We start from the raw sequence: 17,759 nt of genomic DNA on the forward strand, positions 1-17,759 counted from the left end.
TAATAGACAGAAAATGCCAGCTCCTAAGGTCTCCAAGGAAGATGATGGGGCACAGACCTTAATTGCAGTAGCACTAACCACTGGGAAAAACTGCCACATGACATGCCAGCTCCCAGGGCCTGCCCACACTGTGGACAATGTTGAGTTGACTGCTCTACTCTCCCTCTCTAAAGAGGGTCAGTTTTTCCAAGTTCTTCCTCCACAGGAAAGTCTCTCAGACTTTTGGCTCTGGCAGTCAAAGGCACATGCTGTCCTGTGCAGCAGCTGAAGATGTAAGGGTATCCTCTACCCCCCACCCCCAATGAAGACCAGCACAGGAGCCTAGGGTAACTGTCCAGATAGCTGGCATGTCTGTCACTTTAATTAATACAGAGGCCATTTGGATTACACTTCCTACTATAATGCATCTTTCTCAGATCTCCGATGGGGTGGAAGGCTAACTGTAGCTCTGTCAGTTTTCCAGAGCTACTAGGTCCTTATCTGAGAAAGGCAGATACTGTTTACTTCACAACACAAGATAAACCCACAAAACAGGTTTCAACATAACTTTTATTATTCCTTTATTTAAACTAACTTGCTCTTCAAAGACTGCTATCAATAATCAACCACTTAAATATGTCTCATGAAAGCTAATTTGATAAAAAATTAAAATTTATATAAACTATAAGTCTAAAAATAAGTTATAAATATCTTAAGATAAAAATACCTAAATAAGTTATGAGGGTCTAAAAATAATTTAAGATATATAAATACAAATTATAAAGGTATAAAAATTATTTAAAATAATATTAAGTAATTATTTTATTTTTTATTTGTAAGAATGATTGAATAAAATCAGATTTCTTTTTACCCTCTATGCTCTTGTTATACTAAAATTTCAAAAGTTCAAAGTTTTAACATTATCAGTGAAGGTCTGATAAACTGGTAAAGCACTGACAACTATTATCAGTAACAAGCTCAAGAGTTTAAATTTCCTATAGTTGTTTTCTAAATATAGAATTAAAGATGCTTTCTTATCATGCTAAAAGCACCTCTCTTGTCCAATCTATATACTTAGCCCTCTCAACAGAAAAAAGAAAAAGTTTGTGCTTTTTTTACCCAAAGCCATAGCTTTTGCTACAATTGAAGGCATGAGCTTATTACAACTGGTTTACAGATAGCTGTTAGCTGCTTTGTCTACAATATGGATTTCAGTACAACTTGCAAATAATGGTAATATAAGGTCCAAGGAATCAAGAACATCATTAAGATTTAGATCTACCTCTCACAGGTCAAAGGGACTCCAGATAAGAACTCCTATCAATCAACAGCCTAAGCTTCCCTGCCTATTGCCCATTTCTGAGAGGGAAGCTCCAAATATTAAAGTTTGCTTTAAGTTTTAGATTTCTGTCCCTGCTGTCTCTGCACAGTTGCACTCAGCTGGTAGACACCATCCACAAATCAGCTGCAGACTACAAAACTTCTCCAAAGGTGATCCACACCACTCCAGCCCAGGTAGTTTTGCAAAACAAGAAAGCCCTTGACTTGCTGAAAACTGACATAAAACAGTCTAGTCAGTGTGACTGCTCCCTTTTTCTTCAGCTGGGTCAGCAAACCAGATGGTACTGATGGATATGTCATTGCCGTAACCCCTTCTCAGCCTTTGACTAACATCCCAACCTTCCAGGCCCTGACAACTGTATCCTAATTTCACCAGAAAACAGTCACAGAAGAATCATTGTCCCTCAACAAAAGGCTAAAGTATAAGTTCAGAAGGAAACTCCCTGGCAAAGGGGACACATTTGCTACTTTATAGTACCTGTTGGCATACCAAGATTATATAGTCTTACATTTTTTATTCTTTCTGTGCTAACAAAACAGATTGGGCCATTCATCTTTTGACAAATTATAAATTTTGCTTCCCCTCCTAGATAAAAAATGCTAAGACCTTATCAAGGATTCAACAGGGACACATAAGACAAGGTGTAATATCTGCCTCCATCTTGGGCCTGACAGCCATCTTTTTTTTTTTTTAAGCTTTCTTTATTATCTATAAGTACACTGTAGCTGTCTTCAGACACACCAGAAGAGGGCATCAGATTTCATTACAGATGGTTGTGAGCCACCATGTGGTTGCTGGGATTTGAACTCAGGACCTCTGGAAGAGCAGTCAGTGCTCTTAGCCACTCAGCCATCTCTCCAGCCCGACAGCCATCTTATAATAAAGACAAACTTAAGTTCACTCCTGTTTATGATTAAACCTCTGTTTCTCAAGGACTGGGCTATCCTCACCTGTAACCTTAACTACCAATGGTTCTGCACTGCCTGTTCCAGGAAATGGCAACCATGTCTTTGTCTCAAAAGGTTATTATGACCACCTTGTCTTTGTTTCAGGAGGTTGTTATGATCAACTTGTTATATTTAGGTTCTGTTTCTGTAGCCCCATCTATTTGCCTGCCAAATCCCCCATTTGGAAGCCCCCTACTCCTGAATATGAGAACCCTTATCTTCCCCATGTCTAATGCTGATCTCTTGATCTCTGACTTTAGGAAGACAGTCCATGTGCACAAATTCTTTAAAAGCTTGCTTTAGTTAATTTGGCCATGATGATTTAGGTCAGAAGTCATTCTCCTTGCATCTGTGGGATTAACAGTGCCATCTGACAAACTTGCACTACCAAGGAGCAAAGCAGATGCTCAGAGTAAACAATGCTCAACAAAGGCTGGGAGGTGACAGCATTAGAGGAAGAAAGAGCAGAACTATAGCTAGAAAATAAACAAATTCTATTCTCAGGGAATCCCTAGAAGACTTGAAAGGCCCTAAGCTAGGAAAGGAAGGTGTTGTACATGTGAATGAACCAAAGATTAGCTCTGAGTATCTCTTCTGGAACGGCTGCTAGGTGCTAGCAACTTGAGACAAAAACAAAGTAGAGCTATGTATTTATTTCCAGCACTTGTAAGGCAGAGGCAGGCAAATCTCTGTGAGTTAAGAGCCCAGCCTGAGGCTGGAGAGCTGGCTCAGCAGCTAAAAGCACTGACTGCTCTTCAGAGGTCCTGAGTTCAATTCCCAGCAACCACATGGTGGCTCACAACCATCTGTAATGGAACCCGATGCCCTCTTTTGGTGTCTCTGAAGACAGCTACAGTGCACTCACGTACATACATTAAAAAAAAAAAGATACAATTAAAAAAAAAGAGAGCCTAACCTGATCTACATAACAAGTTCTAGACCAACGAGGGCTACATAATGAGACCCTGTAAGTGTGCCATTACCTCCAGGTAGCAATCAACAAGTCCCAGATCTGCACTCTGATAAGCCACATATTTATATATGGACTGCCTTTAGGTTTCTGCTAGGTTCCCACCCATGAATGTGTTAGAACTGAACTGATTTCTTGGACACACAGATGGTGTCACAGAAATCACAAACCACACAGCCCCTCTGAAGCTGCAAAGGATCAAAAGCTCCAGAGAAACAGCCTTGTCGTCCCGACTAGGGTCAGGTGTGCTCCTTCAGACAGATGTCCAGAGCCTGCAGGAAATACTTGAAACCACAGTAGTTGGTCTACTATAAATGAGGATTTTAAAATTCGATCCCCTCTTATTGCTCGTACAGATCTGAAATGACCTGACCAGATGGCTGGTAGTCTGTATTCTTGGACTGCTCTCATCAGTTGATGATTTAGCTTTTTTTCTCTTCTCCACCCCTCACATGGACGTGTTCTTGCACAGGCATCCTGCATGCCCCCATCGACTGGACTCTAATGCCAATATTTCAAGGATTCTCACAGCTGCCTTGAAGTCAGATTGGGTCAATAAGAAGCCTTGGGTTGACAGTAGCTGTGCTTTCTTGTGCCCAGAGGGGCTGATGAGCAGTGCTGACAAACAGAAAAAACGGGGTGGCCATTGTCCAGGTGTCCTTCTCATCTCTACTTCTCCTTCAAGTCACCAAAGGCAGCAAAGGTGCCCTTGTTTTAATAACAACATATCAAATATGTTCTGTATGTCGAGCCCTTTAAGAAACAGCTTACACACATAACAGACTCACATTCTCACACACACTTCACATTATTCTGATACCACTTCTGTGTAATTCTATGTCCATTCCTATTTCAGATGAGACTTTAGACCCTGAGCAACCTGAGTGCCCACAGCTGAGAGAGAGCCACAGTCAGGTCCGCCATCATAAAACTACCCCAGCTAACTTCCCCACGGACCCCTCAGCACAAGAGAAGGCCTGGCCTTGCCACACCAATGGCCTTTAGTTGTTTCTGTATTGTCTGTGAACCTATAAGCTACAAGGCACAAAGGATTCATGTCCAGTTTGTTCCTTAGGAAGACATTGTGGTACAGTGTTTAAGCTAGGCTTAGGAGTGACTGAATTTTGACACTACGACTGATTAGTTACTTATCTGAGTAATCTCTTCTTGCTGCAAATGAGTTTTGTCTGTAAAGTTAGAATAGCTATAGCAACTCCCCTCAAAGGGTGCCCGGCAGAATCATTGCTTAGAAAATGAGCTCTGTTTATCTCTGGCACAAGGTAGAATCTCAGAAAGCGCTCAGGGAAGATAAAGCCATAGAATCTGGCTGCAATCAGTGTTCCACAATAACAAGTACACAGGCACAAAATTCTGAAATCAGGAGTCCTCAGCTCCAGGACAAATGTCTCAGTTCCTTGCCCAGAGCCAAAAGGACCTGCCAGCAAACAGCTTTCCTGCTTGCTTATGAACAGCTGATGCTGAATCCATACTCAAATGCTTGCTGTGGCTGTTAGGTGAGGCAAATACCAAAATAAACCAAAGAAAGGGAGACAGGAAAATCACTTCCAGGAACAAGCAACTCCCAGTGATGACAGTCATCCTGCTAACAATGGCAGGCAGACTCCAGGGGTGAGGCCTGTAGTTGTCACAGTGCTGTGTGGCTGAACCCAAGTGCCCACCTGGCCCAGTAGGAGACCTAATGTGTGCCAGGCTGCAGCAGGTAGTCTGCCAATCTGCCTTCCAACAGGCCCAGCCCATAACCCAAGCAGTCGATATACCCTAGTAATCTTTCCTTTGAGGGAAAGGGAACTCAGAGGCTTAGCCTTCCCATCAAAGACCAAAAGCTCTTTAAACAGAAGGGCAAAACTGGTTGGCTGAGACAGAGTCACCAGCTGTCTATATAAACGTCTGCTTGTCTTCAACACCCCCCAAACAGTGCCCACCATGTTCCTGTGTCTGCCTCTGGCTCTCAAGCAGAAAACATTCTACTATAATTCTGTTTGTGCTCATTCCTGCTTCCTCATCAAAACTGCTATTGAAAGAGGAAGGGAGAGCATCTGATAACCATGGAAGTCTTTTCTTCACATCCTAAGTCCCCTTCCTCAGGTAAGATCACCAAGAAAAGAAAGCTACATGTTCATGAACCCTCAGTAGTGTCCAGTTCCACAAGTGGACTAAAGATGTGTACAAGTGGGGAATTTACCTCAGAAAACCAGAATATCTAAACCAAGTGATATACTGGGTAGAGGACTTTGAATCTACAATGTGCTTTAGTGGCAACAGCCTTTGTAGCAGCTTTAAGAGAATTTTGTACAGAAGAGTCTATAAGGAGCTCTTGAGAAACTTCAGGCTACAGGGTGTTGTCAAAGGAGCATCAGTTCCATGTAAGAGTGCTTCTCTCTAGTTCCCCAGCATGTAGGGACTCTTGAGCCAGTAACAGCAGTGCTACTGCCAGAGAGCTAGGCTCAAAGTCTAAAATATGAGCGGTTTTGCTTGCAGTGCAGACCGAGGGCTGGAAAGGGAACACTGACCTAGCCAAGGGGGCAGAAGTAGTAGTAAGAGCCCAGAACATAAGCCTCTATCTACTCCACGCGCTTGCCAGTTTACAAGACTACCAGTAACCTACATAAGGCCAGAGGACCACAGCCACATCTTCTACCTCCCCACTCCTGAGAGCCTCTCCAAGCTATTCCTCAAAAACCAAATCCTGTTCTCAGGGAAGCTGAGAGGAGAGTTGGACCTGCTCAGTCCTCTGTTATACCTCTGTTCTTAAACTCCCTCTGCTGAAGCCCCAAGCTCCATCAGTCTTCTGCAGCAGCTACTACCCACATGCAAGCCTAGCAGGAGTGATACTGGGGGCTGGCACAGCAATGCTATGCCTGGCAGCACAGCAGCAATGGGGGCTGTGAGGACATGGTGCTGAACACCAGCAAGGACCTGATGAAACTATGCGATGGCTGCTGCCAGAACTTGACATCCACTTTGCCACAATACAGAACACAAGCTGCCTGCACCTGAGAATAGTCTGAGTGTTGGCAGAGCAGGCTCCAGCCCAGGACAGCTGGAGATGGGAAGGAGACATGGGAAGACAGTGAATCAAGGCTCTGAGGCCCATGACATTTGACATCGGGTGAATAACACAAGTCATCCAACCTTTGGAGCCTCAGCATTTTCACTGGAAGATAAAGACTAATAATTCTATTCCTGTGAAGATCGAACATGGTGTATACAAGGAACTCAGCAGTGGGCCTGAATATAGTAAACATTTCACAACTGCAGGCCAGTCATTATCACTTGAAACACTGAACTCAGGGTCATAAAGGGGTTAGAAAGCTGTTCCCTCTGAAGATACCTCAGTTATGATCAGGCAAGGACCAGCCCTTTTTCTTGGCACAGGTTCCTTTAACAGAACATTCAGGCCCAGCACCAGTGCTCAGGACTCTCCCATGAACACTATTTCAGCAGCATTGAGCCAAGCAGCAGAGCCCAAAATAGCATTTGCAGAGCAAGGCACATGTCACTGCCTCTCCCGTGCTTCACAAAGTTTTCCATCACTTGCTCAGAAAGCATGGCCACCCACCAGACCTCCCTTTCAGGGTGTTCACACACCGCACTCTGCTCTGCTGGAGAATGGAGGTCCCAAACCCCATGGCACTGAAGCTACCACTGTGATGATCACCAAGAGAATGGCTGCTCCCAACCTTCAAGAACAAAGGGCATTAATGGCTTTAATTCAGTGTTTCTGAGGAGCAGAGCAAGTCTGGTACCTGGCTGAAGAGTCTGCCACTCTTGGGTCGGGTGGAACACCTCTAGGACCTCAGCGTTTAACTCCTCCTCTCCTCTGGTTTCCTTTGTATCTGATTCCTTGTGGATGCTCTTCTCTGGGTTGGTCAGCGCAAACTTATTCTGAGAAAAGAAAATAATGCGTGACCCTCCATTATAAGAAGGCAAGAAGAAAGAACCAGCATGAGGTGATACGCTCTCCCTGTGTGCCTCTCCTCATCTTCAGACACATTTCAACACCTGCAATCCTCTCACAAGGTCAGCCTCAGAACCAGCACATGAGGCAAAATGGTTAAAGGAACACAGTATATTTTCTGGTATACAAAAATACCACCAGAAGATTCCATACTCTCCTGAAGGGGTTAAAGAAAGTACTAGGGAGAGGGTTAGCACTGTTTTTACTTTCTATTTAACTGCTTAAAGTAAACAGGCTGGTGGCTGAGTTCTAATTGATTCCCAAGTAGTCTGGCAAATCCCCTGGAGACCAATAGAGCATAAATGTTCTGAAACATTCCAAACCATGGAGTAAAAGTTACACGTGGTAATGTGGGATTCCAACTGAGCCAAGGCAAGAACATATCCCAGTTGGAAACTGCTTGCTGAACCTGCTTCTCCCTATACCACAGACATCAAAGACAGGAGGACGGAGCCCATGAAGCACTCTGAGCTTAGGAGGCTGGGAACATGAACACCAAGTGTTGTACATTGTTTCTTCCTGGTCTTCCTGTAGTTTAATGTTTATTTTTATTTTATGTGTGTAAGAGCCTGGGGAAGTTGCCTTAGGGAGAGCAGGAGAAGCCACACTAGCTCAGACATACAGGGAGGTGTCCCCGGCCCACCCATTCCCTTTCATTACTCTTCATCACTTCCCAACTCTCACCCTAATAGTGGATTTCTTAGAGTCTTCTTTTGGGCCACATCTGTGCTGAGTGCTTTATATAAACCTCATTTTGATTTCTCAACATTTCTAACCCTGCCTGGGTGTTATTACATGCAAGTACTTCCTTGAGTAGTATCCCAGCACTAGAAAGGAACTCTCACCTGCCTGGGTCCCTTAATCTTTAATTAGCTGTCAGAGGAAGGGTTAAGGTGCTAAGGTGTTGCTGATGACAATATAGAGCCTCTCCAAGAATTTTCACATTTAACAAGAAATAAAAGCATGAAACTTAGATGGCAGAATTGCACATCTTGTTACCTTGTTAAGGGCCAGAAAGGAAAATACCTTAGGCAAAAGACTGCTCTTAAATCATTTCATGAATTAAAGAGAACAGTGATGATGGCATAGTGGTAAAGAACCAGAGCTCTCTGTCATACAACACAAGTTCAAATTTCCACTTTTCTGTGTGATTTTGAGCAAGTTATTTAACTTTTGAAGGATAGGTCTTTAGTTCATATATTGTAAGCCACTAGCTCTGAGAACATGGTACCTATCATCATCACCACCACCAATACCACCACCACCAAACCAACACCACCAAACACCACCACCAACACCACCAAACACCACCAACAACAACAACACCAAACACCAAGACCACCAACACCACCAAACACCAAGACCACCAACACCACCAAACACCACCACCAACACCACCAACACCACCATCACCACCACAACCACCTTACTTATAAAAGCAATCTAAGCTTCTAGATCAGAGAAGTCTGTGCTATGACAACTTAGAGTAACTACACAGTACAGTTTCACTCAGAACAGTTGAGGGGAGGTAACTCTGTGCCCCAGGAGTTCAGCCTAGCTCAAATCCCTCTTAGCTTTCAATTTTAAGTCTGTACAAAAATACAAATGGCAGGGAGATTGGCTGGGAGATGGCTCAGTGGTGAAAAGCACTAGCTACTCTCCCAGAAAAACCTTGGTTCAATTCCCAGCACCCGCATGGAACCTCACAACCCCAGTCTCAGGAGATTCAGAGCCTGCTTCTGGCTTCCATGGGCACTGCACACACATTGTGCATAGACATACATGCAGGCAAAGCATTCATGTGCATAAAATTAAAAAAATAATGTGTTTTTTTTAAAAATAGACTGCATGTGATCCACAGTGGTGATCCACAGTGCACATCTGTAAAGACAGCACTTGAAAGCTGGTAGGTGTGACTCACAGTAAACATCTGTAAACATAGCACTTGAGAGCTGATGGGTGTGACCCACAGTGCACATCTGTAAACATATCACTTGAGAATTGAAGTGACAACAAGAAGGTCAGGAGAGTTAAAGTCTAGCCTCAGTTATATAAGCAAGTGCAAGGCCAGTCTAAACTATATAAGACCCTTCCAATGGGAAAAGAAGAATGGTAAAAAGAAAAAGGGATAAAGAAGGAGAAATAAGAGATCAAAGAAGAGAGAGAAAGAATATAAATTAAGAACAGAATAGCAGATGTATTTGTGCTACATTACATTAGAGAACTTATCAGGAAGATGTGGCCATTCAGGACTTCCAACTACCAAGTCTCCTGAGGCAGGCACTGGGACCATCCTTTATAACTGTATGTCCAACACCTAGCACACAAGACTTAGTCCATAACAGCTGAGTGAATGTGTGAGTGAGTGAGTGAATGTCTGAATGTCTGAATGAATGTCTGAATGAATAAATGAATGAATGAATGAATAAATGATACTTCAGAGGCAGGTATGACTTTGGGGCTTTAGACAATCCCTAATCCCTGCGTCTGCAGACAGGTAGCAGTATTATATTTCAGAATAAAAACTACTTTATCGGATAACGTATTATCCAGGACCTATATACACTAGGACCAAGCCATGTTAGCCAGCCCCTGGACAAAAGTGCTAGACCACAGGATTAGAACAATATTAATAAACATTTCCTCAGAGCTATGTACATCAAATGCCTCCAGGAGCTAGGCATAAATGGGTGAAGATGAGTGAAGTAAGCCAGAAACGCAACTAGAAGCGCTGGACCTGTGAGGTGCAAGCCTCCCACCTTCAAGGTGGAAAAACTGCTAATTAAGGTCAAAGTCTACCATTGATTGGATAGCCTTTTGGGACTGAGCACATAATGGGGAACTCCCTTGTTCAGAGTTTCTCCTTCTCTGACCTTGTCTGGGGTTTTCTAAACTCCCACACTGTCTTTACCTGCAAAATGGCACATAGCCTCAATTGGTTTATAAGATCAATTTCCTTTCTTCTGACAAAACCTGTTCAGTCAGTACCTGAGATTCCTGAAATGCTTTCCCATGCTAATGAGATATGCAAGGAACCCTAAGCCCCCAGCTGGTGACCTTTGCCTATTCTGGAAGTCCCTATCCTCATCCCCCTAACTTTATAAGCCTTCAATCACCCTAAGTGATTTTTCCACTGTCTGGGATCTACACATGATCTTCTGGGTTCCTCCAAAGGGCTGGCGTCACTTCTCCAGCTCTGCCCTCTGTAGCATTTTAGGCTCTGGTTGATTCCACTCCACTGCTGCTGTTTTTGGTGTTCATCCCATGGTACTGGCATCTCCAATACATTGAGTGGGGTTTTCTGCTGCAACTAGGCTTCAGTAGTCTCTCATAGGTTCTTCTCATGGTGCCAAGCCTAAACTTCTTTGCACAGCCACTTCAGTCCTGGGCCATCAACTACAACTGAAGTTGTACCTTCACCAATCAATGTCCTTCCCTTGCCTTCCACAGTGCCAAGACTCAGCTGCTTTCCATGACCCCTTCATAATTTCAAAACCAGTACCACCTGGGTGACTCTTCATGTTACTAAGAACAGCTGCAACATGAGGTACAACCTTGGCTACCTCTGGAACACAGCTTCTTTGTGCTCTCAGAAAACACTTCCCAGATTTCACCTCAGTGATGCTGGTCTTTTCTTAATCACTACTAACTCCTTAGTTCCAGTTAACCAGCATCAATTATCCCAGTAGTCCCTTCTATTCTGGACTCTAACGCCAGAACCACATGGCTGAAGTTGCTGAGCTCTGCTGCTTGCTGGGGCTGGAACACGGCCCCCTTGTTCTATTACACTATCACCAGCTTTCTGTTTTCCAACTCTCTTACTGCCTATGTTTGGCTGTCCTGGAACTTGCTCTGTAGATTGACCTTGAATTTAGAGATCTGCACCGCTCTGTCTCCTGGCATTAAACATGAGTACCACCATGCCTGGACCTAAATTTAGCTGGGTAAAATCTTGCCCCCAAATTCCCCTCCTTTAATCTGTTAACTCCTAAAACATAGGATTCAGTTCCATTCTATTTCCTGGTGTCCTGTTAATACTTGAACCACATATTTTATATTTTTTATTTCTCGGCTTGTTCCTTTTCATTAAAATGCTCTTTATAAGAGTAAACTTTAGTAACCACACAACAGAATTTATACCAGGCTGCTTTGAGACTTCCTTTTTCAAAGCAATTAATTTAAATCTCCTCACCTTAGCCTCAGGCAGACTCTTCAGACAATGGCAAAAAAGTAGCCACATTCTTCACCAAAATACCAGAAAAACAGTCTCTTGGCCACATACTGAAATTCTCCTCCACTGAAACCTCTTGGGCTAGGTCTGCAACAAAGTCTTCCATGTTTCTACTAGGATGGCCCACTAAGCCCCACTTTCTCTGCCTACTGGAGGCCCCGAGAAGCACATAGAACCGACCTTAGGCAGATGGTCCTTTGAAACACTGCCAGCAATACAACCTTTGGTCATGTACAAACACCCCTCTGGGCCCACTAGTGCAACCCGGCCCCTGCAGAGTACTCAGACAGGAACCATGGCCCTGCTGCGATGCTTTAGATGTGCAGGCTCTCTCGAGTAGCCAAACTCTCATATGACCTGTGGAAACTAATAGGTACCCCGCATGCACAATCAAATACACAACACCCAGAGTGCTAGCAAATCCACCTAAGAGAACTTAGGTGCAATCCAACAACCCCTGCCGCTGAGGCTATGAGCATGCCATAGGCATCATTTACATGGATTATAGCCAAAGAAACTACATGTTCTAAACCAAAGCCAATGCAACCTATCCTGTTGGATTAAATTCCTCAGTTAAAATATACCACAGGTTGAATGGAATTAATAATGGGACTGCTGCCTACAAGAAACTCATTCCACCAGTAAAATGGACATAGACTGAAAGTGAAGAGATGGAGGAAAAATATCATGCAAGCAGGGAAAAAAGGAGCAAGAGTAGCTGCACAGATATTAGATAAAACAAAGCAAACACTTTCAAACACAAATAAGGCCATCATATAATAGTAAATGAACCAATTCAGCAATATAAAATAACATTATAAATGTATATAGATCCAATACTAGAATACTCAGTTGTACAAAGCAGGTTCTCATACATAATCATGGGGACCTTAACACCCATTTTCATCAAAGGAGAGATAATAGGCAATCAATGAAAAAATACTGGAGTTGAATTATACTATAGGCCAATTTAACAGATAATTACAGGACACTTCATCTAACAGTTTCAGTATATACACTTTTCTTCTCAGAACATAGAATTTTATTCTGGATAGATTATATGTTAGATGGCAAGTCTTTTTAAAAAAGATTATAAGAACTACAACCTGAAAAGACCTGTATTTTTTTCTGTTCACAATTGAGTAAAACAAAAAAATCTATAGAAAGACTTTAGAAATTATATAAAAGGGGCCACCAAGATATCTCAGCAGGCAAAGGCACTTGTCACCAAGCCTGGCTACTTTATATTCAAGCCTTGGAACTCACATGGTGGAAAGAAAGATCTGACTCCCACAAGTCACTGTAGACTCATACCATGCTGAGCATTTGCACTCACGCACATGCGTGTGCATGCAGGCACGAGAACACACACACATACATACAATAAATATGATAAAATTTAGAAAAACTTAAACAAATACATGGGAGAAAATTAATATTATTTTAAATAAACAGCAGGTCAATGATGATTTTTCTAAATCAAATTTTCTTGAACCAAATGTAACAATAAACACCTGAAAACCAGCACTTAGAAGTCAGTCAGGAGGATCAGCACATCAGGATCTTCCTCTACCACGATGATCTCAAGGCTGCTCCAGAACCTACCTCAAAGAACTAAATAAACAACAAAACTTCTTGAAACAAATTAAAATTAAATCATATCAAAACCTTTGTGATACTAAAAGAGGGGTTTATAGCAACCTTAAAAAAAGACTTTAAACAATGTGGTCGTATAATTCAAGAACTAGTCAAACCCATAGGTGGTAGAAGGTAAGGAAAAACAAAACTATACCAGAGCAGGGATTTAAAAAAAACAAACAAAAAAAACAAAAAAACAAAACAACAACAACAAAAAAACACCTAGACCAGAGCAGCAGACTAAATAAAAACCAAATATCCATAAAGAGTTGCAGTTGGTTTGTCTATTGGTTGATTTTATATATGATCCCATATAGCCCAAGTTGGTAGTGAACTCAGTAAGTACCCAAGACTAGATTTGAACACCTCTGCCGCCCAGGTACTGAGATTACAGTGCATGCCACTATGCCCAGCTCTGAGCTAGTGGTCTTGAAGATAAACAAAACTAACAGAATGTTAACTAGGATATTCAATCACAAATGTTATGGCTTGATCTTCAGTTTCCTCATTAAACTCTTGGGTTCAAGCATCTGCTTCCTATTTCTCTGTACTATATTAAAGGTGCAGGGACATTTATGAGATAAGGTTCTACTAAAACAAACAAGTCACTAGAAAAGGCCTCTGGGCTGGAGAGATGGCTCAGTGGTTAAGAGCACTGACTGCTCTTCCAGAGGTCCTGAGTTCAAATCCCCTCAACCACATGGTGGCTCACAACCATCTGTAATGAGATCTGATACCTTCTTCTGGTGTGTCTGAAAACAGATACAGTGTACTTATATATAATAAATAGATAAATCTTAAAGAAAAGAAAAAGGCTTCTGAAGACCATAGACTCTGATTGCCATGCCTCTCTTTCTATTTCCTGTCCTCCACAATGTCACCAGCTTCCACTTCATGTTCCTGTCCCCAGAGTCACTCCACACATCCCCACAGACAGTCAGTCATTCCATGAGGCCACCCATCCCTGTAAAAATGGATCCAAAGCCCCTGGAGTCATCATTCAAACCATAATTTCCTTCTTTTCTCTATCAGGTAATTTGGGCACAGCAAACATGATTAGTGATAAAAGATAAAAGAAACAAATAAAATGAGAGATTAAGAAGGGAGATATTATAACAAATACTGCAGAAATATAAGAAACAATACTATTATATACAACTAAATACTAAAAATTGTAAAATCTTCAAGAAATAGATTGATTTCTAGACACACAACTTATGAAGCTGAACATGACATAAAAAGCTTGAACAGACCAAAAAAAAAAAAAAAAAAAAAAAGACTGAATCAGTACTAAAAAGCTCTTCCATCAAAGACAGCATAGGTATTGCAGGATATTTGACTACATTGTAAACCTGAGATTGTAATTTAATTAAAAATCAAAAGAAAACAATATGTTTCTAGTTGTGGTGTGGCTCAGTCCTTAGCATATACTTTTAATCCCTCTAGCTGGAATACAGACATGTCCTTAGCACACAGCTTTAATCCAAAACTATGAAGGTAAAATTAGTTTGTAGAAGAAAGCAGCCATGTTGAAAACAATGTCTAGTTTTGGGTAACAGACAAAGTGATGAATCAGAGGAAGATTTGTCAGAATAGAACATATCTAATTCTAACAAGGAGAAGAAAGGGAAGCTACTTAAGAGAGAGCAGCACAGAGGAGGAAGAGGAAAAAAAAAAAAAAAGAAAGGAAGCAGTTTCACCCACAGAGCACAAAGTTTTACAGAGACAAATTGAAAGAGAACAAGCTAGACACAGGTCAAGACAAATGAGCCAGAGAATGAGAAGGTGCCAGAAGATTAGAACAGATTGTCAGAGTTTGAGGCTAAGTAGAGCAATTCAGGAGGCAGAGAGAGAAGCCAGATTGAGTCAGTCAGCTGGCAAAGGAGTTTAAGCCAAAACACCTGAGTTGAACCAGTCAGCTAGGGCTCAGAAAGAACAAAAGAAGGGTGAGTTTATTCAACAGTAAAATATTTTCAGAGGCTAAAAATATTTTACAAAAAATTGATTGTATGGAGGCTAGAAGCTTCTAGAACTAGGCCTAGTTTGTAGATGGAGGCAGTAAGCCTTAGAGAGGACAATTATTTCTGGAGATAAAGGTTATGTTTTCACATAAAATCAAAAGCCTCCATAGTGTAGGTTACAAAACCTTCAACAAACTAAAATGGGTCATCAAACTATTCCAAAGACTTGTCTGCTTCAGGACCCTCCCAAACTCATTCTATTAGGCCAGTGTTGTTTTAAATATTAAAACTAGATAAAAAACAAAACAATCCAAAGAAACTAGTATACCAATATATGTGGTGGCATAATGTGAAGATTCTTAACAAAATTATGGCAAATCAAACCCAACAATATATCAAAAAACAAAAAACAATAACAATTAAAAACATAAACACTACAGGGCTATTGCTATTGCTCAGTGAGTAAAAACACTTGCCCACAAGGCTGATGATCTGAGTTAGATCCTCAGATTCCATGATGGATAAAGAGAAATGACATTTATTCCACAGGTGCAAGCACAGATCAACACATATATACAAATAAACATAATTAATCACATCAACAAAACTGAGAACAAAAACCACATAAGATCTCAACACAAAAAAATTTTTAAACAATTAGAACCTAGAAGGAACAGACACAGTGAATCCAAAGTTAATAGCATGCTGCAGCAGAAAAATGAAATTGTTTACTCACAAATCTGGAACAAGGAAAGAAATAAAGGACATCAAACAACAACAACAACAGCAAAGGTCTAATCACCTGTTTGTAAATGACGTGATTTTCTATATAAGAAAACTTAGCCTAACAGCCCCACACCATGCACACGCACACAGCGTGAACAGGGGGAATTTAGCCAAGGAAGTGAAAGGTTTCTACAGTTGAAAGTTATAAAACACCAATAAAAGAAACTGAATCTCCCCTCCCAGGAAAATGAAAAGTCATCTGACATTCATAAGTAAGACTTATCAATGGCAAAATGTCCATACTACCAAAAGTGATGCACAGAGTTGATGTAATTTTACAGATCTAGTTTTTAAAAGAACTGCTAAAATTTGTGCTGGCTAGATAGCTCAGCAGGTAAGTATGCTTACCATCACGCCTTACAGCATTAACTCAATCCCCAGGACTCACATGGTGGAGAGAACTGACCCCTGAGAGTTTTCCTGGCCTCCATGAGTCATGAAATACACATGTATCCAACACATATATACACTCAAAATAAACAGACAAATAGGGAGAAATTAATTGCAAAACTTTGGTTAGAACTCAGTCAGCTAAGGTGGCATATGATTTTAATCCCAGTATTTAAAAAGTAGAAGCAGCCAGAATCTCTGTGAGTTCAATGCCAGCCTGTCCTACAAAGTAAGCTCCAGGATAACCAGAGCCACACAGAGTAACTCGGTCTCCAAAAGAAGAAAAACAAACAACAACAACAACAAAATCATGTGGAAACACAAACACCCCATGAACACAATCCTAAACAAAAAGAATAAGCTGGTGAGGGCTGCTGGGATACATCTTTGCTGGCACAGTGCCCGTCAAAATGTATGGTGACCCAGGTTCCCTATCACCACATAAACTGGACATGGTAGCACACACCTGTAATCCCAGCATTAGTATAATAAAAGCAGGAAGATCAGAAGTTCAAGATCATCCTTGGCTACATAAGGAGTTGAAAAACAGCCAGGATATAAGAGACCTCATTTAAAAAGAAAAGAAAAAAGGAGGGGGAAGAGAGAGGGAGAGAAAAATAAACTATAACCATAGTCATAGTACATGTGGAATTGGACTAAGCAAAGGGCTTTTTTATTTTACACAACCCCCTAACACAAAACTCAAACATTGGTATTATATTTTCTACATAGTGTAACCTAAAAACAGATAATTTCAAGAATGGGACAAATGAAGCCATAAAGATAGCCCAGTTGTTAAAGTACTTGTGCCACCCTCCTAGCACCCACATAAAGGATCAACTAAGTTGGACTCTGAATATACACACTCTCTATAGATGTGTCCCCACAGACAACATTATAAATACAATAATAAAAAGGAAATTAGAGAACTAGAGAAAAACATTTGCAAGATTCTTAGCCACCAAGGGATTACTAACCAGAATATGTAAGGAGACCAGATAAACTAACATGAAAAAATTCAGTGGATAAATGAGTCTGGGTTGTAGCTCCATAGTGGAATGCTTAGCTAGCATATCTGAGGATCCTTAATTTCATCTCCAGCACTGCTCAGTAACAGGGTACCTACCTGCTGTGCACAAAGCCCTGGATAGATAGTTTAGACACAGCTAACAAGTATGTGAAAAATATCTGGTATCATTGTGCTGCTAAGAATGGAAGTCCACAGGTTATGTTTGAATGTTTGGTCCCAGTTGGTGGAACTGCTTGGGAAGCATTAGGGAATGTGGTCTTGTTGGAGGGGGTGTGTCATTGAGGTGAGAGCGGACTTTAAGTTTTCTCAATCCATTCCCAGTCTCTGGGAGGATTGACTAATACCCGCCCCCAGGTCATATAGTTGAATGATTAGTCATCAGGCTAAGGAGCTGTGGCTTTGTTAGAGTAGGTTTGACCTGGTTAGAGGACTGTGTCACTGGGAGTGTGCTTTTGAAACTTCAAGGCCCCATGTCTCTCTGTTATCTCCCTCTGCTTTTTCACCAG

General features: G+C 41.5%; 1 protein-coding gene across 2 annotated transcripts in view; it reads right to left on the bottom strand.

Moving 5' to 3' along the window:
• The window catches only part of SIL1 (SIL1 nucleotide exchange factor), a 223,726-nt gene that overhangs the window by 138,014 nt on the left and 67,953 nt on the right, over positions 1–17,759 (bottom strand). For both annotated transcript variants that reach the window (XM_080920461.1, XM_080920460.1), the window contains one exon: positions 7,006–7,144. In XM_080920461.1, the coding sequence (XP_080776587.1) occupies positions 7,006–7,144 (139 nt within the window). The remainder of the gene's footprint in view (positions 1–7,005; positions 7,145–17,759) is intronic.

The sequence above is a fragment of the Micromys minutus genome (genome assembly GCF_963924665.1).
Source record: "Micromys minutus genome assembly, chromosome: 8".
In the NCBI taxonomy this organism is placed as follows: Eukaryota; Metazoa; Chordata; class Mammalia; order Rodentia; family Muridae; genus Micromys; species Micromys minutus.